This window comes from Sturnira hondurensis, unplaced genomic scaffold (assembly GCF_014824575.4).
Source record: "Sturnira hondurensis isolate 20B ecotype Veracruz unplaced genomic scaffold, ASM1482457v3 Scaffold0008761, whole genome shotgun sequence".
Taxonomy (NCBI): Eukaryota; Metazoa; Chordata; class Mammalia; order Chiroptera; family Phyllostomidae; genus Sturnira; species Sturnira hondurensis.
In genome coordinates this window covers 2,801,849-2,827,227 of record NW_028081392.1, presented here as the reverse complement: position 1 = coordinate 2,827,227, position 25,379 = coordinate 2,801,849, and the positions used below count along the sequence as shown (strand labels likewise).

The following is a 25,379-nucleotide window of genomic DNA, read 5'->3' as shown; positions in this document are numbered from 1 at the left end:
ATTACATTAGCCAAGACCAAAATAAAGGAGAGAATCCTAGAAGCAGCAAGAGATAAGGGGACAGTCACCTACAAAGGAGCTCCCATCAGACTGTCAGCAGATTTCTCAAAAGAGACCTTACAGGCAAGAAGGGGCTGGAAAGAAGTATTCCAAGTCACGAAATCCAAAGACCTACAGCCAAGATAGCTTTATCCAGCAAAACTTTCATTTAGAATGGAAGGACAGATAAAGTGCTTCTCAGATAAGGTAAAGTTCAAGGAGTTCATCATCACCAAGCCCTTATTATATGAAATGCTAAAGGGACTTATATAAGAAAAAGAAGATGAAAAATACAAACACTGAAAGGACAGCAAACACACAGTTATTAACAACCACACCTAAAACAAAAGCAAACCAAGAGGACAGCTAGAACAGGAGTGGAACCATAGAAATGAAGAACACATGGAGGGTTAGCAACAGGGGGATGGGAGGAGGAAAAGGGGGGAGAAGGCACAGAAAATAGCATAGAGGGTAGGTAGAAAATAGATAGTGGGAAGGCAAGAATAGTGGGGGAAATATAGAATCTAAAGAACTTGAGACATGGTTATAAACTAAGGGGAGGAGAATGGTGGGGGAGGGAGTGTGCGGGTGGAGGGGAATGAAGGGGGGAATAGACCAACTGTAATGGTATAATCAATAAAATATATTTAAAAAATTAAAAAAAGAAAACTGTACTTGAAAAATAATTAAATAAAAAATTGGGAAAAAATGAAAAGAGGAACAATGGTATGGGCAAATATATCTCCCAATGATACCTCAGACAAGGGTTTAATCTCCAAAATATATAAAGAGCTCACATGAGTCCACTCCAGGAAGATGAACAGCCCAATTTAAAAAATGGGCAAAGGACTTGAACAGATACTTCTTTAAGGAGGACATACAGAGGGCCCAGAGACAGGAAAAGATGCTCAGTATCGCTAGCTATCAGAGAGATGCAAATTAACACCACAGTGAGATATCACTTCACACCAGTGATAATGGTCATCATCGCCAAATCACCAACAAGTGTTGGAGAGGTTGTGGAGAAAAGGAACCCTAGTGTACTGTAGGTGGGAATGCAGACTGGTGTAGGTGTTACAGAAGAAATCCCGGGGAGGGGACAAGATACTGTTACCAGATAGACTCCCTGACTCAGGATCCCTCTGTGCTAGGTTCACCTTGCCCATTTTTTGGCAGGAGAACCAAAGAATTATGGCTCTCAGTGCCAGAGTTTGGTAAAAAGGAAAGAAACAATTTATTCAAAAGTTATACAGATTTAAGAATAATGACTTAACGTCTTCATTAAATCCCCAAAGTTCCTTAAAACACCCACCAATATACAGTCCTTCCTTCCCCTCTCTTCCCAGTCTGGGGTAACATATTGTAGGAGAAAAATAGAAGTCCATGCCTCAGGCAGCCCCTGGTTCTTCCCAGGAATCCTGGCTTGGCTGGCAGTCCTCCTGTGGTTCCCAGTATCATCAGCTGAGTTGCCAGGATCTCCAGTTCTTAATCCAGACCCACGTGGCACCTTCTCTGGTGGTGCCACCAGCAAGAGTCCTTTCACCCCTCTCCTTCTCTGCAAGATCTTGTGTTGTCTCTCCTGATTCCTACGCCATGTAGCAAAGGGAGCCCCCAAACCGTGTGGCTCCCCCAAAACCACATGGTTTGAACCAAAACCGTGTGGTTCCCCTGGTATGGCTGCATCCTTAGGTTTAAATCCCAGTGCAAATCTTCCTCTGCAGCCCCATTTCTGACTCCTCCCACACTCTGCTGCCAGCATTCCCGTATTTGTCCAGCTTTTCTGAGCTGCCATAGTAAGTCCAGGGAGGCGTGGCCCTGTGGCATGGAGCAAACCATCTCCAAGCTTTCACACAGGTGCTGTAACTAGGGGGAGCTACCTCCTAGTTACATCATGGGTCAAAGTCACTCCTATCTCCCTGGTTCAAAGTGTGACCACAGCTACTTAACATATCTATGAAGCTAGCCAAAAGTTATAGATATGCAAAATAACTCTCAATGGCCCTGCTTCCTGAATCCTATCCCCCAGTTCAGACTTGTGAGGGTGAGGATATCCTATACTTTATAATTCCTAGACACCCTGAGTTCTGGACCCTGTTTGAAATCCTTCATTTGTGAGGGGTGGGGGAGCTGGTTGTACCTTGTTACACAGCCACTGTGGAAAACAATATGGAATTTCCTCAGAAAACTAAAAATTGAACTGCCTTTTGACCCAGCAATTCCACTGCTGGAACTATACCCTAAGAATCCTGGAACAGCAATTCAAAAGAACCTATGTACCCTAATGTTCATAGCAGTGTTATTTAGAAGAGCCAAGTGTTGGAAGCAATCCAAGTACCCATCAGTAAATAAATGGATGAAAAAACTGTGGTACATTTACAGAATGGAATACTACACAGCAGAAAGAAAGAAGGAGCTCCCACCCTTTGCAACAGCATGGATGGAACTGGAGAGCAGTATGCTAAGTGAAATAAGCCAGGAGGTAAAAGACAAATACCATATGATCTCACCTATAAGTGGAACCTAATCAACAAAACAAACAAGCAAAATACAACCAGAGACATTGAATTAAAGAACAAATTAACAGAGAGGAGATGGGTGAGGAATAATAGGGGATAATAGGGGAAGGCCCATCAAGGTTCATGTATAATGGACACACGGACAAAGCCAAAGGGTGTGTAGGTTCAAGGAGGAGATGGGTGGGGCAGGGAACCATGTGGGGTAAAAATGGAAACAACTATACTTGAGCAACAATTAAAAAGGAAAGGAACAAAAAATAAAAAATAAACAAAGGTTTATATTTAGCTCAGAAAAGTAGCCAACTACAGACCTATGATTTTTCTAACAATCATTCTTCATTTTTAGAACATTTATAGCTTATGTTTCACATTCAGAAAGATCTGAATACTTTTTAAAATACTTTTATTTGGTTGTGCCTTGCACTTGGAACCACCAGTAGACTAACCTTAAGAATCTTTGAGGTCTCCTCTTTGGGACCCTCGGCATGTAGCGACCTGTTGCTTTCTAGATTGGGATGCATCTCAGGTATTAGATTAGAATACCCTCCCTGCTACATTAGTGTGCCTTTGTATATTTTCTCCTTTACACCCAATTGACTATTCTTTTAATATATTTTCAGAAGCATCAAAATCTCAAGATTCATCGATGTTTCTGCATCCTTCCCCTCAGGGAGTTTCCCAAACCCCTGCCACCGTCTTTATGGAGACCATACACTTTTTGATGAAGGTCCATGCTGTGCAGGTCAGATTATTTGGATTTGAGCAAGTTGGTGGAAAAATTTTTTAAAGATTTTATTTATTTATTTTTTAAAGAGAGGCGAAGAGAAGGAGAAAGAGAGGGAGAGAAACATTGATGTGTGGTTGCTTCTCGTAAGCCCCCCACTGGGGACCCAGCCTGTAACCCAGGCATGTGCCCTGACTGGGAATCAAACCTGCAACCTTTTGTTTTGCAGGCCTGCACTTAATCCATTGAGCTACACCAGCCAGGGCTAGTGGAAGAATTTTAATGAACCACTTATTCTGTGTGGTATCTTTGCAAGCGTAAGTGTGTTTGACGCAGAAATCAAATAAACTGTTGAGAGCACACTGTAAACCCAAAGGGATGAGCATCCCAGTATGGACTGCTCTCTGTAGAGCACATTAGAAGACCTCACTGCACGTCTGCTCCCTTCAGAATATTCAGACTGAGTCTTGTGGAAACTGATGTCACTTTATTATGGGAACTCATATTATGTGAGTGTTGGGGGTTCACAGGAGCCTGATCAAACCCTTCTTCCCTTTCAGGCTCTGAACCAATTGGAACAGATACACAGTGCTAAATGGGGCGGGGGGGTAAAAATATTAAATTATTTTATTGGTAAAATGGGGCTAGAGATGTGACTGGTTCCAGGTTTGACTTACCCATACTGTCACAGGTGGTACAGCTGGAGAATGGCAGCCTCCTCCCAGAGAAGAACATCTAGGAGGTCTACCTGCCACATGGGAAACAAGAAATATATCCATGAAGCAAGCAATAGGAGAGAGAGCAGGATCCAGCTGGCCCTGATCCTGCAGTATGCATGCTCCACTTTCTGTGAAAAAGTTCAAGAAAGGGCAAGAATGATGAAGTGGGTAGGAGGGGCTGCATTAAACTTAGCCCAATAGAGAAACAGGCTGTTTCCCTGCCGCCCATGTCAAAGGGCCAGAATGCAGGGAGTGGGAACAGCTGCAGAGCCTCTGCCAGTACTTCCTGAGAAGGTGTAAGTGTTAGTGGAAAATTCTATATAATAGGCTGAGATAGGAACAGAGGGGAGAGAGAAGAAGGGCTCTCCATTTGCTTAGCAAGTGTGTGTGACTTTGTCAAATTTGCAGGCTTTGTATAGTATTAAAAATAAAGAATAGCTCTAAGTGTAAAACTGATGCATATAACACATTCATGAGAGTGTGTCAGAAACAGATACACTGTTTCCAAGATCCTAAGTATAGAATTTTAGGAGAGAGGGTTTGCCTCTCTTTAAATTTCCTTACAATTACAGCTGCTTAAGTATGTTACCTCCTGTAAATGTCAATGAAGTGTCTCTCTGTTGCATAACAAATACAGGTTAACACTCTGGTTTCTCTTCAGATCATATAAATCTTTCTTCTTTTACAAATAAGGTTAAAACCTATCTAGTATGATGACCAGCAAGACCAGCATTGTGTAATACTGCCAATAATTCACTTGGAAAAGTCTCCATTCGGTGACTAAGTGAATAGCTGATAATGGATCTGTGATGAGCTGAACGTTTATAATTCACCTCTAACCTTTTGAAGTTGATAAGCACTATATTCCATAATATGTTCCTTATTATTTATTATCAGAAACAGAATCTTCAACCATAAGGGCCATGGAACTGACACAATGTAGCCACTTACCTGTTCCTTATAATCCGATGTTTCCTTGCAGTATGTGCACAGAGTGCTTGCACATGAGCTGCTACGCTCTCAAGGAGGCCCCAGCTGTGAGTATTACTTGGTGCTGGCTCAGATACACCTTCTCAAGAAGGACTTTCCCAAGGCAGAGGAATACCTTCAACAAGCAGCCCAGATGGATTACCTGGTAATAACTTCTGCTAAAGCCTCTTGAGTTTAGTTTGAAGAAGGGGTGAGCAGCAGGCTTTCTGAAAGGTGGCGATGTCATATCTCAGGCAGGTTACCAGAGGCGGGCCTCATCAATTGTCAGTTAACTCATCTATTTCCTTCCATTGGTTTTTCTTAAGCAATCATGAGTTTTGCAAAGGGCCAGAGGAAAAGATAAGGACAGCTCTTTAGCAGATAGTTGATCTATTTCAAATTTTCTGGACTTCTGTTTTTCTCATTGTGAACACCATCGTTATTACACTTCAATGTATTTCTTAATATTTACCCCAAAGACAAAATATGCAAGAATACAAGAAAGAAATGAGAGGACAAACCTCTTTTTAATTGAGTGCTATTATAAAAAGAAAGCAGACTTAATCTAAATTTCAATGTTAAACAAAGCTCATTAATGGACTTTAAAATACCACCTCATCTCCATGTCCTACTTGTTCTTCACTTTTTCAGAACCCTAATGTCTGGAGTTTGCAGGGCCACGTCAATTTTCTGAGTGGAAATCATGCTGAGGCCAAGGCATGCTATGAGAGAACTGTTAGTTTTGTAGTAGATGCTTCTGAGATGCACTTCGTCTTCCTGCGACTGGGGCACATCTATCTGGAAGAGAAAGAGGTGAGGGATGGAGGATGGGGAGTAACCATGTCACTGAGGTCATGGTCTGGGACCTGACTATAGGCAAGTATTAACATCATTGACCTAAAACATGATAATGGCACTTTTATATGGAAAGAAAGAGTGACCTGTCTGTCATCAGATAACCAGTAATTAATAGAAATAGGATTTAAATACAGGCAGCATCATACTAGTCTGTGGTTTTAAACATTATATACTAAAAAGTTATTAAGAATTCAATAAATTTTATATTAGGTACAATTTTAGCTCATTTTCTTTATTAGAAGTAGTAGAGATATTCTTAACTTGCCCTAATCAATGGAAAGTGTCATGGGCTTCAACATAAATGCTCCAAACTTCCTCCTGAGCACAAAGGATTATATTTAATTTGGCCGAGGCTAACTCCATTTCACAGGGCACTCTGACCTGACTTTTTAGCAATTCCTCCCCAAGTTTTAGGAAATGCCTCAAAACCTTCTAAAGGGAAATTTCTGTTACAAAAACTTTCAAATACATATAAACTGAGCAGAAGAGTGAACCAACATGGACCCATGACCCCACCTTAACAATTACCAACATATTCCCGAAGGCCTTCTGTTCTGGCTCTATTCCATTCTCCACCTCCCAGAACACCTATTTTTTTATGTTTAAAATAAAAACAGCAACAAGAAGTTACAATGCCTTATAATTTAAGTAGGAGAGCTTACATAGACTTGGAACAGAAAAACTGCAGTAAATAATAAATAGCTTTCCAATGTTATTGCAAACTGTGTCTTCACAGAGCTGCTGACTTATGCAGTCACTCGGCTGTTTGCTGTGGCTCCTCTGTAGTTCCATCTCTTACATGGAAGATACAAGACAAGAAGCGATCCTTTGAGGCTTACTACTTTTTTCTTTAGTTTTTCTAAATGTCTCATGTACTACTGAAAGCTTCTAAGATGTTTTACAACAAGCGAACAGACTCTTAGAATAATGAGTTTCTATCAGGTTTATTCCATAGTTCAGAGATTCTGTATGTCACCCCACCACATGATGTCACTTTTAAGTGAAAAGGGGTAATCTCTAAGTCTAGGTGGTATTCAGATAATCACTGTGGTCACCCAGAACGTCCTGTGTAACTCTTTGCCTCAACTCTCAAAGAGACTATAAATGTCTCTGGAACTGCTTTCACATCAAAGTCTGCCCTTTATTTTAGTCTGTCCTTCTCTCTCACAAGTCTCCTTGCAATAGCTCCCTGAAAATAGACATCAAATACAATTCAAGTCCAGAACAGCCAACACAACATTAAAAGAAGAACAGAAGTGGAGGACTGACCCCCTACCCAACTACAAGACTCAGTATGAACTACAACAGTAATCAGGACAGTGCGGTATTAGTGAAAGAATAGGCAAATATATCAGTAGAACAGAACAGAGAGCCCAGGAATAAACCCACATAAATATAGTCAACTGATCTTTGACAAAGGAGCAAAGGCAATACAAGGGAGCAAAGAAAATCTTTTTAACAAATGGTGGTGAAACAAATGGACATCCATATGCAAAAGAGAGAGAGAGAGAGAATCTAGACACAGACCTTATGTCTTTAAAAATTAACTCAAAATGGCCCTGGCTGGTGTAGCTCAGTGGATTGAGCGCGGGCCTGCGAACCGCACGATCGATCGCGGTTTGATTCCCAGTCAGGGTACATGCCTGGGTTGCAGGCCAGTTCCCAGCAGGGGACTCACGAGAGGCAACCATACATTGATATTTCTGTCCTTCTCTCTTTCCTTTCCCCTCTAAAGATAAATAAATAAAATCTTTTAAAAAATTAACTCAAAATGGATCACAGAATTAAATGTAAAATGCAAAACTATAAAACTCCTAGAAGATAATATAGAAGAAAACCTATGTGATATTGGGAATGGTGCTGACTTTTTTTTAAATTTATTTATTTATCTTTAGAGGGGAAGGGAAGGAGAGAAGTATCAATGTATGGTTGCCTCTCATGATTCCCCTGCTGGGAAGTGGCCTGCAACCCAGGCATGTGCCCTGACTGGGAATCAAACCGCGATCGATCGTGCAGTTCGCAGGCCCGCGCTCAATCCACTGAGCTACGCCAGCCAGGGCGGTGCTGACTTTTTAAGTACAACAACAAAGGCATGATTCATGGGAGAATTGCTAAGTTAGTCTTAATTGAAATGAAAAGCTTATGTTTGACAAAAGACAATGTAAAGATAATGAGAAAATAAACCACAAACTTGGAGAAAATATTTGCAAAAGACATATCTGATAAAGGACTGGTATCTAAAATATAAAAAGAACTCTTGAAACTCTACAATAAGAAAACAGTCTGATTTAAAAATGGGTCAAAGACCTTAACTGATACCTCACCAAAGAAGTTATGTAGATGGCAAATAAGCATATGAAAAGATTCTTCACATCATACATCATCATGGAAATACAAATTAAAACAACATTGAGATACCACTACACATCAAAATCTGGCCAAAATCTAGAACATTGACAACATCAACTGCTGACAAGAATGTGGAGCAACTGGAACTCTTATTTATTGCTGTTGGGAATGTAAAATGGTGCAGCCACTTTGGGTGACAGTTGGCAATATCTTACAGCACTAAAATTATTTTTAACATTCCATGCAGTGATTATGCTCCTTAACGTTTACCGAAAGGAGTTGAGAATATATCCACACAAAAACCTGCACTCAGATTTATAGTGGCTTGATTCATACTGGCCAGATCTTGGAAGCAACCAAAGGTGTCCTTCATTAGGTGAATGGATAAAGAGTTTGTGGTACACCCAGGCAATGGAATATTACTGGGGCTAAAAGACAATGAGCTATCAAGCCAGGAAAAAATACAAAGGAAACTTAAATTCACACTACTAAGTGAAAGAAGTCAACCTGAGAGGTCTACATGCTGCATGATTCTAATTATAAAATTCTGAAAAAGGCAAAAGTATGGAGACAGTAAAGAGATCAGTGGTTTCATTCATCACTCCTCATTCATCAGGGGAGTGATGAATAGGTGGAGCACAGAGAATTTTTAGGGCAGGAAAAATACTCTGGTGAAGAATGCCTGTCCTTACACATTACACATTATACACTATAGTCTGTAGTCCATGGACTACATGGATTTTGGGTGGTGATTAAGTACCAGTGGAAATTTATCAATTATAACAAATGTATCACTGTGGTGGGGGAGGCTGTGCATGCATAGGGGCAGAATGTATGTGGGAAATCTTAACTTTACTCTCAATTCTTCTATAAACCTAACCCCCCAAAATTAAGGTTTAAGAAAAGTGTGTAACTCACGGACTCAACTTAGATTGGTCTGGAGTGCCCCTGCAGAGGCACCATGATTATCTTAGTATTGCAGTGTTTGAAGCCTCCAAAGGAACAATCACTTAGTGGTTTTTTTTTCCCCTCCAGTATGGAAAAGCAAAGAAAACCTACCTGCAAGCCTGTAAGAGATCACCTTCATGCCTTACTTGGCTGGGACTGGGAATTGCCTGTTATCGGGTAAGAGGACGAGGGCTTGACACTAGCCTGTGCATATACCTGACCTTGATTCCTTGGTCTTTCGAGCACCCTGGCTGTTTGGGATGACAGTGAAATAGCATTCAAGGCTGTTTTCTCTTATGAAAAGTCGCTCTTCCAAGTTGTTTAGTAAATTGAAGTAGAAAAATAAAACATTCTTTAAAAATCCTTCAGAAACTTGAACCAGGAAGATACATAATAAAAAATTTCAGGTTATTTGATACAGGAGCTCATAATTTTATAATGCTGTCTGTAAGGGGAAAAGGTGATATGGGATATGAAAATCTCCTCAATTAAATTAAAGAAATTGACTGATATTTATTAAGCTCTATGATCTCTTGATATTCAGGAGGAGCTGCTATAGCTTCTGGTAGACCTTGCACTCTACCCTCCCTAAAAACTCTCACGTTACCCTTCCTTTCCTCTAATCTTTGAAAGAGGCATGCATCCTGCTCTTCTTGTCTAATTTTTCACATGTATTCTTGATTCTGTCCCTCTCCTTTTCTTTGAATACCTTACTCTCTTAATTTTTTCTTTCTCCATGATTTAGAATTTTAAACTGTCCTTCTCAGTCAGCTCTTTGCCCACACTTTCCCTCTTCTTATTAAACAGCAGTGATGATGGCAGCCTTCCTGGTTGTCAGCCTTTGAACCAAAAGTGTTGTCTACATTTCTTGTCTCCTTTTCCTTATTGCTGTTTTTAAACCATAAAGAAAATATATGTTCATGACAGAAAATGTGTAAGACACAAAATATGAAGGAAACAAAAATATCCATAATCTCACCACTCAGTGATGACCACTGCTAACATCTGAGCGCATTGTTCTCCAGACTCCTTCCATACACATATGGAAGCAATTGTAAATATGTATTTACTGCTTAAATAAGGTGATCATGTAATTTATCATACAAACCAAGACACTTCTGAGAATGAAAAGAGTGCTATTAATAATTACAATGGGACACAGATACTGTTCCCAGCCAATCAGGGCATGTGATCACTTATACATAAGCCATGTGCCGTCTTTTTCACCTTCCCAGAAAGGAAGTTGCATTTGTAGCAGTTAGAAACCTGGCAATACTGTTGAAATCATGAAACTATTCAGATAACTCATGAATCTCTTTGTTTTGAATAGTGTTAGAAATAGTTTTATTGAGCTAGAAACTAAAAAAAAAACACAAAACGAAAACAAAAACAAAAAAAACCCTTGAGTTAAACCCTACCATTAAAACGTCCAGGTAATCTCTGGCCCCCATCAGTGTTTTAGTTAAACTCTACTGATGTGTGGATATATCATAATTTGTTTTACTAATCACTTATGATTGGACATGTTAGTTTCTACAATTATACTATTTATTAATAAGCAAAGCTAAAATAAACATTCTTGGACATAAATTTCTCTGTTTAACTTTCATTATTTCTGTAGGATACATTCTAAAGGAATGTAGAAAAATGTTAAAATATTTAAACTATAGTGTCAACTTGCCCTCTGGGGGGGTATATACTGATTTATACTTCTCTAGAAGATATGAGTCATTTTACTGTTACCTCATCAGTAATGAACATTATCATCTGCCAATTTGATAGGTATCTTTTCAAATATTTTATCTGTATTTTATAAATATCTTTTTTAAATATTTATTTTTCAATTACAGTTAACATGCAATATTATATATTAGTTTCAGATGTACAACATAGTGATTAGACATTTCTATAATTTATGAAGAGATCACTCCAATAAAATTAGTACCCAACTAACACTATACATAGTTATTACAATATTATTGACTTTGTTCTCTATGCTGTACTTTATATCTCCATAACTATTTTGTAACTACCAATTTGTGATTCTACAATCCAACCCCCAACCTCTAACCCCCAACCCCTTTCATCTGGCAACCATAAAAATGTTCTCTGTATCTATGAGTTTGTCTCTGTTTTGTTTATTCATTTATTTTGTTTTTTAGATTTATTTTGTATGTTGCATTACACATAAGAGTGAAATCATATGGTATCTGTCTTCCTCTGTCTGCTTATTTGACTTAGCATAATATCTTCTAGACCCATTCGTGTTGTTACAGATGGCAAGATTTCATTCTTTTTTGTGGCTGAGTAACATTCACTGTATATATGTACCACTTCTTTATCCATTCATCTATTTATGGACACTTAGCTTACTTCCACACCTGGCTAATAATATATAATCCACACCTGTAAATAATGCCACAAAGAACATATGTTCTTTTTTTTAAGATATTTTATTTATTTACCTTTAGAGGGGAAGGGAAGGAGAGAGGGAGAGAGATATCAATGTATGGTTGCCTCTCGTGAGTCCCCTGCTGGGAACTGGCCTGCAACCCAGGCATGTGCCCTGACTGGGAACTGAACTGCGATCATGTGGTTCGCAGGCCCGCGCTCAATCCATTGAGCTACACCAGCCAGGGCAAGAACATATGTTCTTATTTACAATGTGTTCTTTCAAATTAATGTATGGGGTTTCTTTGAATAAATACCCAGAAGTAGGATTGCTAGGTCCATCTTTGTCTCTTGTTATAACTTTTGTTTTAAAGTTTATTTTGTCTGGTATAAATATTGCTACCCCAGCTTTTCTTTTTTTGTTTTTATTTAATAAAATAACTTTTTCCATCCTTTCACTTTTGGCCTCTGTTTGTCTTTCAAGCTGAAGTAAGTCTCTTGTAGACATACTATATGAGGGTCTTGTTTTCTTATCCATTCAGCCATCATGTCTTTTGATTGGAGCATTTAATCCATTTACATTTAAAGTTGATAGATATGTAGTTATTGTTGATAGATATGTAGTTATTGCCATTTTGTAATTCATATTTTTAAATTTTGTTTTTCTTCTTAAAGAAGTTCTTTTAATATTTCATGTAATATTAGTTTGGTGGTGGCGAACTTTAGCTTTTTCTTGTTTAAGAAGCTCTTTATCTGTCCTTTCATTCTAAATGATAGCTTTTGCTCTTTTCATGCTTTGAATATTTCATGCCAGTTCCTTCTGGCTTGAAAAGTTCCTGTTGAAAAATCAGCTGACAGTCTTATGGGAGCTCCCTTGTAGGTAACTAACTGCTTTTCAATTACTGCTTTTAAAAGTCTCTCTTTATCTTTCACCATTGGTACTTTAATTATGATGTGTCTTGGTGTGGTCCTTTTTGCATCCATCTTGTTTGGGACTCTCTGTGCTTCCTAGACTTGTATGTCTATTTCCTTATCCAGATAGGGACATTTTCCATCACTATTTCTTAAAATAGGTTAACTCCTTGATCTCTCTCTTTTCTTTCTGGTACCTATGATGCAAATGTTGGTATGCTTGATGTTGTCCCAGAGACCACTTAAACCAGCATTTTTTAAAGGAAGTTTTATTGCATTTATTGGGGTGATATTGGTTAATAAAATTATACAGGTTTCAAATGTACAGTTACATCATCTGTATGTATAATACATCATCTGTATATTGTAGTATGTTCACCACTCAAAGTCAAGTCTTCTTCTATTGCCACTTATCCCCTCTTTACCCTCTTCTACCTGTCCCCACCCCCTTTCCCTCTGGTAATCATCATATAGTTGTCTGTGTCTATGAGGTTTTTTTTTCTTAATCCCTTCACCTATTTCACCCTTCCCCTCTGACAGCTGTGAGTCTGTTCTCTGTATCTGTGAGTCTGTTTCTATTTTGTTTATTTTGTTCATTAGATTCTAACCCCATTTTTTAAAATTCTTTTTTTCTTTTTGCTGTTTTGATTGGGTGTTTTCTGGTACTTTATCTTACAAATCACTGATTCTATCCTCTGCTTCATCTACTCTACTATTGATTCCTCCTAATGTAGTTTTCATTTCAGTTATTGTAATCTTCATTTCTGACTAGTTCTTCTTTATGGTTTCTATCTCCATTTCTCTGTTTCTTATCTCTTTGTTGAAATTCTCAATGGTATCACTGAGCATCCTTATAACCAGTGCTTTGAATACTGCATCTTCTAGATTGATTGTCCTCATTTCGGCTGCCTCACTGGTTGTTTCTATGTTGTAGCTGCTACATCTCTTGGTCTTGGTAAAGTGGTCTTAAGTAGTTGGAACCCAGTGGTGCAGTCTTCCTGGTTACCTGAGCTAGGTGCTCCAGGTGTGTCCCTTGTGGGAGATGTATGTGCCCTATTATTGTAGTTGAGCCTTACCTGTTGTTGGCATATCAGTAGGAGGGTTGACCCTCAGGCTGATTGGTTTGGGGACTGGCTATGACTACAGTGGAGGAGCTGTTGTACAGGGGCTGACCCTACAGAGCAGGATTTGATTTAGTGGGGCTTGTCTGCCTAAGTCTGCCTTTTGGGTATGTCATTTGTGGAGGTGGTTGGGTGATACTCAGTTGTGGTCTGAAGCTAGCCCTCAGGTTTGTTGATCCTGGGGCCTCTTGGGAAGGGCTTTGGTGCAGGCCAAGTTTGGCTGCTGCCTGTGCCCTTCTCAGGGCCTCTTGGTATGAATAGCAAATTGATCTGTAGATGGTTGCCTCTTGTGCTGGGCTTGGAGGTGTCTTGGGAGATGCTAAGCTGTGATCTGAAGCTGGCTGCTGTGACCAGATGCTACTTGTTTGGGGTTTGCAAATGTTTGAGAGATTTTTGGGATGTCTATAGCACAAGCCAAGACAGGCCATTTGTATAGAAAAGCCCCTTTGATTGGGTTGAAAATTGGGTTGGGTGGAGGTCTTAGGGAATCACCAGGGTTGTATGAAGGATTTTAGCTAGGTTGATGGAGATTCAGATATGGTGCCCACCTGAGTGTGCAGGCAGGGCTGGGGGAGGGCTCAACAAAGAACAATGGTCTCTGACAGAAACGGTCCCATTTCTGTATGGGAGAAAGCCACCCCTCCAGCACTTGCTCTTAAGCCAGAGAGTCCCTCCTCGTATGTTCCGGGGGCCTTTAAAACTACTGCCCCAATGCTGGAGCTCAGAGTTATTGACTCTAAGTTCATGAATGGGCCCTTTAAGAGGAATACCTCAGACTCCAGAAGCCCTCAGTCTCACTCAGCCACAATCACCGCTGGTTTTCACAGCTGGAAGTTACGGGGACTTTTCTTGTCTTCACTGGAACCTTGGGCTGGGGAGCTTGACATGGGGTTGGACCTTTTGCTCCTCAGGGGAAACTTCTGCAGCCAAGATATCCCTTTCCATTTTTAACTGCCACACATGGGTGTGGGACCAGCCTGGTCTGCCACTCTGCTCCTCCTACCAGTCTTGCTGTGGCTTCTTCTGTATAGCCTTAGTTATAGGACTTCTGTTAGGCTAGACTTCAGGTGATTCTCAAAGATGGTTATTTTATAGTTCAGTTGTAATTTTGATGCAGTTGTGGGAGGAGGTGTGTACAGTGTTACTTACTCTGTGATTGTAACTAGAAGATCAATAGGTATCTTAATTTGCATTTTATCACCAAGGAGGTTGAAATCATGTGATACACATAATTGTTTCCTTGTGAATTGCCTGTTCATTTCCCAGGTTCCATTTACCCTTCACTTTATTTGCAATCAGGTGTATATATATCCCTTACCACTTTGTTGAAACTTATCTGACAGAAGTCCCCTGTGATTTACTAATTGCCAAATGCAATAGACAGTTAGATGAAGTCTCTGTGGCACTTACCCCTGTTGACTACTTCCTGCTGAAGCCTTCTCTTCCCTTGACTTTCACAATATTGCATTCACAGTGTTTCAGTTCTATGTTTTCCTCTCTGATGTCTTATGCTCAGCCTTTTTCACTGGCTCCTAGTCTTTTACCCATGATGATTATTGGATCTACTCCAATGATCTTAACTACCACTTGTACCCTAATGAATCCTAAAGCTTCAGTTCATAACACTTTCAAGTTCTGGCCCTTATATCTAACAGTGTAATGGACAGCTCCATTGGTGATTTCCTAGACACCTCATAAAATGTACATATCCAAAATATAGTATAACTTATCTCTGAAAGATTCTCATATTCCTTAAACCTATGCCTTCTCCTGTATCCCCTGTGTTGGTGCATGGGGCTATAATAAACCCAGTCAATCATGCCAGGAACAAAAAAGCTATCCTAGTCTACTTCTCCTATTACTTTTAATCTAGTCATCAAGTGTTCTATTGATTTGGTCTCTTAAACCTCTCTCAAGTCTATTGTCTCCTCTTCATACCTATTTTTACTGGTCTAATTCAAGCCCTTTTCTTTCCTTTTTTAACATACCTGTCAGTGAACTCTTTGAGGGCAAGTCTTTTATTCTCTCTTTTTCTCCCCCGTATCTATCATATTGCCTGACACAGAATCCTTAGTGTATATATGCTGATTGAATAATAAATCAGTATTTCAGAGACATTTAAAGTATAAGTCAAGTTATGGGCTTTGCTGAAAGGTCATTGTCATATTGTCTTGGGCCTAGAAATTTTTTAAAATAGAAAAAGTGAAGAGCTACTTTATTGGGGAAAAGAGTGCTTTATTTTTTTCTTAGGTTGCCTTTTGGAAGACTTTATAAAGCAAGCTCACAGTCTGAGGAAGCAGCAATGATACCCATGTAACCAGAACTCAGGAAGCACCCTAGAGTCACTGCATATTGTATTGATTGCTCCAGATTGTGTTGTTAATAACTAATTTTAGGGGAAAGGAAGGTTTCTGAATGATAGTATTTTGACAAGATAATAGGACTTTTACCTTAATACAAGGATGGAAAATCTAAAGGGAAAACCTACAAATGTACTTGATAGCCCACTACATGTGGGGAAATCACTAAATGATGTACCCATGACAGTAAATACTTTTGGTTTTACAACCCTGGCACCTGAAGCTCTGTGGTTCATGGATGGCCTGCTGGGACTGCTGTAGAGGAAAGAAGAAAGAGAGGGGTACACACTGAGAGCCTAAAAGGTGCTGCTCCAGATTCCCCCACATGGCTTTTTAAGTAGAAAATTTTCACTTTTATCTAGTTTATACATTGGGCCGCCATATAGGATTTTGTTTGAAGAGTTTTGTTGATTAAAAAACAAAAACAAAATGTTGAAAGCTATTGGTATAGGTCATGTACTCCAATGTTCTTTGGCCACAGTATTTTCAGCTAAGCTGACTCCAGCTGGCTTAAGTGAAAACTGCATTGACTTAACTCACATGTCTTCTTTCTGTCAAGCTGGAGGAGATAACAGAGGCAGAGGATGCTCTCTCTGAAGCCAATGCATTGAACAACTACAATGCTGAAGTGTGGGCATACTTGGCTCTGGTCAGCCTGAAAGTGAGTGTTTACTATCCTTACACAGTGCCTTCTTTGGGCAAAGAGATGAAGAACTAAGTAAAGCAAGAGATAGTAAGATGGCCATTAAAGCACAATAGTTGAGGTTTGATCAGATACGGATTTGATCGTTATATAAGTGAAGGAGGGCCAAGTCTGGGAAGCCTGTTCTTGAAATGTGCTTAAAAAATCATATACTCAGGTAGGTTTTCTGGAAAGGAGATTCTGAAAATGGAAGTGAGCCCTTTGGTCTTGGTGTTCATGGGTAAGCAGGAATGCAGTGGGCCAGGGCTGACTCCTAGACAAGGGTTGTGGGTGGGTTAGGCTCCCTGCTGCACTTTTGAGCTACTTCCCTGTGGGAATCAGAGTCTGGCCTAGGACTGGGGTTAGGATCGCTGAGTGGGGAGCCGTGTGAGGGCAGTGACTGGCAGTGCAGTGGGTGGCAGATTGGACTTGGGGGGCAGCCAGCTGTTCTGCTGTCCCCCTGGGCACCTCTCCCATCTGCCTGTGCTTTCATGTTTAGAATCTCAAACCGGGGACTAGGGTAAGCATTCTTTGTATAATCATTCAGGTTATGCTCTGGATCTACAAAACCTCCTGCAGCCATACCTATACCCTTTGATTTCCCCCTGTGTTTTATGTATGGCTTAGAAAATCTATATAAGAATTCGATAATAAAAATAAAGGTAAGGTAGGCTATAAGGGTATAGGTATATATGGATTATCAACAAAAGGACCAACACATACCTCTGATATACTAAAACAATTTAATGAAAAGATCTTATTGTTTTTATATTTTTAAAGAAGATTTTAAAACATTTAAAAGATTATATTTATTTTTATAGATGGGAAGGGAGGGAGAAAGAGAGGGAGGGAAACATCACTGTGTGGGTGCCTCTCATGTGCCCCCTACTAGGGACCTGGCCCACAACCCAGGCATGTGCCCTGACTGGGAATTGAACCCGCAACCCTTTAGTTCATAGGCCAACACTCAATCCACTGAGCTACGCCATCCAGGGCCTGATCCTATTGTTTTAAAAATGAACATGCTACCATAAAACATCTTTATAATTGTCTCTGACTTTTTAAAATTGGAGATCAGAATTTGGGGTAGATAGTTTAGCTATTTACCTGATACTAATCAGGAAATACATAACATTTTTATTTAAAATGTACTTAGTTATATTTAGCAACCTCATTTCTGAGTTTCCTTGTCATTAGTATAGTTTTCATTTCAAAAAATAAAAAAAATTTAAATGGAAGTGATATTGTATCAGAATGTAAAGTCAAAGACCAGTGAAGGAGATGTTCCACTAGTCTTTCTGAATCGTCCTTCCTGTTGAATTGCTGGCTGAGGGTGCTTATCTTGGATATAGATGGGAAATCAGGTTAGGGTATTGTGGGAGTTTGTGATAGCTGCTTTACCTGTAGAAAATAACTCTCCCAAAATTAAATAACTTGCTTAAATAACTTGCACATCAGTCTAAAATCAAATTGGGAATAATGTCTATTGTGATTATAAGAGAAATTAACAAAATAAAAATTACTGGGTTTTCTCTTCCTGAATATCGGTATGAGAAATACCTGCATTCTTTCCCCAGCTCTGTTACAACCAGTTGTGGGACCCTGGGCAAGTCACTCAGACTTGCTGGGCCTCAGTTTCTTCATCTTTTAACTAAAAGTGTCCAAATGAAAGACTTTAATACAGTTCTCCCAGAAACTGATAGATTCGAATAAAACAGTTTACAAGGTTGAGCTCAAACAACAACATAGAGCTCTGCACTTAACAACTAGAGAATACATATTCTTTTCAAGCATAAATGAATTATTCATATGCTAGACCACAAAGACAGATTCAACAAATACATGTAGATCACACTGCGGTGAAATTATAAATCAACAACTATAAGATAGGCCAAAAGACTCATACACTTGTAAACTTAAAACCATGCTTGTAATTAATTCATGAGTCAAAGAGTAAATTGTGGTAAGTTCTTGCGGTAGATAGAATTCTCAAAATGACCTCTTAAGATTATTTCATCAAGTACTAGTAATATAGGTACTGCTTTGAAGGGAAGTCAGAGGAATTCAAAGCACGAGAAAGACTCAACATACAATTGCTGGCTTAAAGAGGGAGAGGGACCACGTGTTGAGGGAAGCGAGTGGCCTCCAGAAGCTGAAAGCATTCCATGCTCACAGCGAGCAAGGAAATGGGGACCTCTGTCCTGCAAGCACAAGAAACTGAATTCTGCCAACAGCCTGAATAAGCTTGGAGGTAGATTCCTGTTAAGAATCTAGCCCCACTGACACTTTGATTTTGGCCTTTTGAGGCCCTAAGCAGAGAACCAGCTGAGACATGCCATACTTCTGACCAGTGGAAATTGAGATGACAAATGGGCATTATTTTAAGCCATTAAGTTTGTGGTAATTTGTTACACAGTGGTAAAGAACTAATACAGGACTTTTAGTAGATTTTTATAATAATGGCCCCCATTTAATTGTGCTTTCATGAACAAGAGCTCCAAGCCAGGGAACTGCTTAAGTGTTCATGATATTCCGAAAAATCCACCTGGAGGACCAGTAGTGTGGATATGCCATTTATTACATTACAGGGGAGTGCACCAATAGTGGTAGATTGGTGCAAAAGTGACCATGCCCTGCCTGAGGCTTGGTGCTACCAATAGGGTTAGGATGGGAGCGGTGGCAGCAGGGAGGGAGCTGTGGTAGCAGGTGAAAGTGCTACAGGGCTGTGATAAACACAGGAGCCTTGAAAGACTGTTCCCCTGGCTCCTTATGGCTGCTGGCCAGGCAGCCATCTGTTTTCTGAGATGAAGGGACCATGTCCTGAGTCACCCCACAACACCCTTCGCAATGTGATGTTGTTACTCCTCCCATCAAGAGGTAGTGTCTCCTCATTTCTACACCTGCTGGAATCTGAGCTGCACTTGTGAATTACTTTGATCAGTAGAATATGATGGAAATGTGTAAGTTCTCAGAAACTAGGACTTTAAAGGTCCTGCAGCCACTGCCCTTGCCCTCTTAAAACTCTGGGTCCACCATGCTGTAAAGAAGCCCAGTTTAGCCTATAGGAAGCTCAACATCCATCTAGGAGAGAACTGAAGCACCTTGGCCAACAGCCAAACTCACCTCTTGAGTGAGGCCATCTTGGCCCCTCCAGCTATAACCAAATTGTCAGATGACTACAGCTGCACAAGTGATCCTAGAAAAAATCAGAAGAAGAATGGCCCAAATTGCCCATAGGATTATGAGAAATAATATATTGTGTATTAAACTACTAAGTGTTTGAGGTGACTTGTTACACTTCAGTAAATAATTAAAGTGGGAATGATGGCTGGTGTGGCTCAGTGGATTGAGTGCTAGCCTGTGAACCAAAGGGTCGCTGGTTTGATTTCCAGTGAGGGCACATGCCTGGGTTGTGGGCCAGCTCCCTAGCAGGGGTTATGTGAGAGGCAACCACACATTGATGTTTCTTCCCATCTCTTTTTCCTTCCCTTCCCCTCTTTCTAAAAATAAATTAATTAAATATAGAAAAAACAAAGCCATTATGTATTGGAAATGTGGAACACAATTAAAGCAACACAGAGAGGGTAATTTATAGCCTTAAATACATACAGGGTCTGGCAGAAGTAAGGCTTACTTGAGCGTGGTTAGTAGGGTACATGTATGTCTTGCATGATGTGGACAGCAATTTGAACATTTCACCTAAAATGTCATGGTGTACTTGAGTGTGATATTGTTATGTTACAGAATTACATGCTTATGATTATGTAATAAGAGACAATGTAATAAAAAGGGGTGTTATTTATTCCAGACCCTATGTTTTAGAAAAGAGAACTGAAAAATCAATGGATTAAGCATTTAAATTAAAAATATTGGTAAAAAAGAGGGACTTCCAGCCAAGATGGAGGTGTAGGTGGAAATACTGTGCCTCCTCATACAACCAAATTTAAGGACAACAAAGATTTAGAAACAAACCGAATCCAAAACAGACAGGAAAATTGAACTGTACGGAAGTCCTACAACAACGAACCATTCATCCAGACCAGTAAGAGGGGCAGAGTCAGGGGCCAGTGGAGAGAGGTCCCAGCAGGGGGAGACAGTGATTGGCGACCCGGGTGGGCTCAGGACAAAAACCCTTACCTTGCAAGTAAGGCTTGCAAGGCGGCTGGCTGACCACAGACACACATTTTTGTGCAGAGAAACCAGGCAGGTTTAAAAACAATGAGACAGACTGAGCAACCCAGGGCCCCAGCAATGGGAAATAAAGCCTAAAAACACTGATTGGAAAAACTTTTGGGGGTTGAGGTGCTGGGAGAAGCTCCTAGCCTCACAGGAGAGTTCATTGGGGAAACCCACAGGGTCCTAGAATGAACACAAGCCCACCCACAGGCAATGGGTGGAATCAGCACTAGAAGGGTCCAATTTGCTTGTGGGAAGTGGCAGAGGGGACTGAAATCTGAGAGAGCGAAACAAATGCCACTGCTCCCTCTCTGACCCCACCCCCAGTCACAACCCAGTGACTGGGTAGACTCACCCTGGTACGTAACAGGCGCAAACAGACCAAAACTTTATGGCTCAAGCAGAAGAACAGCTCAAAGCCCCAGAGCCAATACTTCTAAGTGACCAAGAGATAGTCAACCTATCAGATGCACATTTCAAAACGCTGGTGATGAAGATGCTCACCAAACTGGTTGATTTTAGTTGCAAATTAGATGAAAAAATGAAGGCTACACTAAGTGAAATGAAGAAAAATTCATAGGGAACCAATAGTGATCGAAACTAATCTGGGACTAAAATCAATGGAGTGGACCAGAAGGAAGAAAGAAATAACCAAACAAAAAAGAATGAAGAAACAAGGATTCAAAAAATGAGGAGAGGCTTAGGAACCTCCAGGACATCTTTAAACATTCCAACATCCTAATTATAGGGGTACCAGAAGTGGAAGAGGAACAGCCACAAGTGGAAAACTTATTTGAACAAATAACAAAGGAGAACTTCCCATATCTGGCAAAGGCAATAGACTTCTAGGAAATCCAGGAAGCTCAGAGAGTCCCAAAGAAGTTGGACCCAAGAAGGAACACACCAAGACACATCATAATTACATTAGCCAAGATGAAAATGAAGGAGAGAATTCTAGAAGCAGCAAGAGATAAGGGGACAGTCACCTACAAAGGACTGTCAGCAGATTTCTCAAAAGAGATCTTACAGGCAAGAAGGAGCTGGAAAGAAGTATTCCAAGTCATGAAATCCAAAGACCTACATCCAATATTGCTCTAGCCAGCAAAGCTTTCATTTAGAATGGAAGGGCAGATAAAGCACTTCTCACATAAGGTCAAGTTAAAGGAGTTCATCATCACCAAGCCCTTATTATATGAAATGTTAAAGGGACTTGTTTAAGAAAAAGAGATAAAAAATATGAACAGTGAAAGGACAGCAAACTCACAGTTATTAACAACCACACCTAAAACAAAACCAAACTAAGTAGACAGCTAGATCAGGAGTGGAGCCACAGAAATGGAGATCACATGGAGGGTTAGCAACAGGGAAGAGGGAGGAAGAGAAGGGGGGAGAAGGTACAAAGAATAAGTAACATAGACGGTAGGTAGAAAATAGATAGGGGGAGGGCAAGAATAGTATGGGAAATGTAGAAGCTAAAGAACTTGTAACACCTGGACAGGAACTAAAGGAGGGGAATGGGGGGAGGGGGTGTGCAGGGTGGAGGGGAATGAAGGGGGGAATCGGACAACTGTAATGGCATAGTCAATAAAATATATTTTAAAATATCGGTAGAAAGAAAGCAAGGAAACTTAAAAGATAATCAGGAAAGTGAGTATACATCTGAAATTAATGTAATGTTGTGCTAATTATACCTTAATTAAAGAAAAATAAATATAAATTTTAAAAAACATAGAAAATAAGGAGTAGAAGTAAATTACATTTAAAACAAGCACATAATAGGGAGGATTAACAAAATCATAAATAACCTGCTTCCCAATATACCCTAGCTGGGAATTGAAACAGCAACCCTTGGGTTTACAGGACACTCCAATCAACTGAGCCACACCAGCCAGGGCAATAGATTGCTTTTTTAAAAAAAGACTGGTAAATAGACAAGCCTCTTGTGTAACTAATTAAGAATTTTTTTGAAAGAGAAGGCAAAAATAATGAATAAAACAGAGACTGAACTGCAGAAATTATTGGCTAAAATTCAACCCACTCAGGCATATAAAAGAGAAAACTAGCTTTTTTAAAATCTGAAAATATTTCTTCAAAATCTATAGTATTGCATGAAATGGTGAAAAGGTAGAAATATTTTTTGAAGGCAGGAACAAGACAAGGTACCTGCTGTCATCATTCCTACTCAACACTGCACTGAAAGTTCCACCAAGGAAAAAACACACATACACACAAAAGAAACTGGAGGGAAAAGACTGGAAAAGAACACAAGAAAATATATGAACAAGCTAAAAGATGTATTAAGTTTCAGTACTTAAAGTGTAGGCAAAAAATGAGTAATGATGGTTATTAGTGGGGAAAGGGGTTGGGGAATAGGGTGGAAGCAAGACATCTTATGTATACCTTATTATATCTTTTTGATTTTAAATGATGTATATCTATTATCTATTCAATAAATATTAACAGAGGTGGATTTGACAAGGATGTTGGATGAAACAGTAATATAAAAAATCGATACCATGAAAATCAGATGTTATCAGGAACAACCAATTTGAAAATCTAATTTTTAAAAATTCCATTCAAGACCTATTGGATAAAAATTTAAAACTGTATTGAAGGACATAAAAGAGGATCTAATAGAAAAACCATGTTCACAAACAGGAGGTTTCAATAATATAAAGATGAAAAATTTCCCCAAATATCTAATTTTAATGCAGCTCCAATAGAAATAACATAGTGTTTGAGGAACTTTATAAGATATCCATAGATTCACTTTAGTGCAAGATTTTCTATACTATACCACCTTATGTATAAGAAGGAAGGAAAAAAGAAATCATACACAGATTTTCTCATTTAAAAAAAAAGAGCACAGGAAGGAAAAATTCAAGATTCTCCATAGTGGGTCTTATAGAACATGGGCAGGCAGAAGGTAGAAAGATGGGAGGGAATGAGAGAGTCACACTCTGTACCTTTTTGTACACATCTGACTTTTGTACTATTTTAATGTTTCATATGTTTTTAAAGAAATAAAATCAATAAGAAATTGAGAGATTACATAATTGATATCATAAACAAATAAAAACATTATTTCTAATGAATACTATAATAACACTGAAGGTGTAAGAAAGAGAACTAAATCAAGACACTTATGAAAAAATTTTGAAATATATATACTCAGACTAGAGAGAAAACCTCAGTACAAATACTGGACTCTAGTTAGTAGGCTCTTTTGCAGAGTCATGAGTTAGGTCTGAAATGACCAAGTATTCTGTGATTCACCCAATAAATACTTATATTGTGGATAATGGGAGCCAGGTTTCTCACTGTCAGAGAAGTGAATTACAAATATGGAAATGGGGAAGATAAAATGAATCTGTAGTGGTGGATTAGAATTGGAGATACTAACCAGAGGGGAGGTGGAAGAGGATAATGAGGGGAAAGATGGGGAGGGTTGTCAAGGAACATGTATAAAGGACAAATGGACAAAGCTAAAAGGGGGATAGGATTGCAGGTAGCAGGTGGGGATGGCTGGGGTGGGGGTGGGGAAATGGAGACAACTGTACTTGAACAATAAAAAAAGAAAAAAATTGGAGATACTGATACGATGTCATGACTTGAAGAGAGATAGATAATATATATTATATACAATATATGAAGGCTATATAGTATATAAAGTGTGTGAGAACACTATACCCAGAGCTCAGGATTTTGTTTTTAAATTAATTAAAAGGAACCAGGGTATTTGTCCAGTTAAAAAAAAAAGTCAGTGGTTTCTTGAAAAATGGCTCATTTTAGGACAAGGACAGGAAAAGTACAAGATGAGTCTGGAATATTTTGTTGAATCAAGTAAAAATTCTAAAAGAAAGATTGAGATGTCAAAAACACACAGGGAAAAATAAAAGACAAAGGAACTAGCTTAAAGGGGGATTCCATTGGCCCTATCTGGGGCAATCAGAGCATCGAAATAAATAATTATAGTAAAGGATTCCAAATGAGAAAGTATGAGCCCACAGTGATATAATTAAACAAATAAATGCAGAAGAGGAAAGCTTACAGTGGAAGGCTAACTATTAAATGTATAATGGGTGACATAATTAATGCACTATGAGATATTTGATGATGTTATTGCTTGTATGATAGAGGTTAAAACAAAAAAAAAGGATATACTGGAGAAAGAAATAAACCTGGAAATTTTTTAAAGATTGATTTAAAAACGTAAAAAAATAAATGTATAAAGAGTTATATTTAAAGAGGAATAAAGAGGAATCAGAAAATCACAATTTGGAGAACCACCATAATAATAATTAATTTAGGGGACAGTCATCAATGTGCACTAAAACTATGGATGAGTATGTAAGGAGTAAGAAGATATTTACATAGACTCAAAGTCTACCCCTGCAAGATATATACGGGGAACAAAGTAATGTAATAGTAGAAAAATCTGGCAGATAATAGTCTAAACAAATGATCAACGGTACCATCACTAGTATTGGGATAAACAGCATATACCTCCTGATAGGATGCACTGAGGAGTACACATCATTTTTGTGCTATTCCCACCAAAACTTTGTATTTTGACATGAAGAAAAATCAGACAAATAAAAATTGTAGTCTATTT

The 25,379-nt window shown here is 39.2% G+C and overlaps 1 protein-coding gene across 5 annotated transcripts in view; it reads left to right on the top strand.

Annotated features, from left to right (window-relative positions):
* The window catches only part of CFAP70 (cilia and flagella associated protein 70), a 135,301-nt gene that overhangs the window by 102,684 nt on the left and 7,238 nt on the right, over window positions 1–25,379 (top strand). For all 5 annotated transcript variants that reach the window (XM_037055873.1, XM_037055872.1, XM_037055871.1 and 2 more), the window contains 5 exons: window positions 3,176–3,297; window positions 4,981–5,133; window positions 5,619–5,780; window positions 9,210–9,299; window positions 16,466–16,567. In XM_037055873.1, the coding sequence (XP_036911768.1) occupies window positions 3,176–3,297; window positions 4,981–5,133; window positions 5,619–5,780; window positions 9,210–9,299; window positions 16,466–16,567 (629 nt within the window). The remainder of the gene's footprint in view (window positions 1–3,175; window positions 3,298–4,980; window positions 5,134–5,618; window positions 5,781–9,209; window positions 9,300–16,465; window positions 16,568–25,379) is intronic.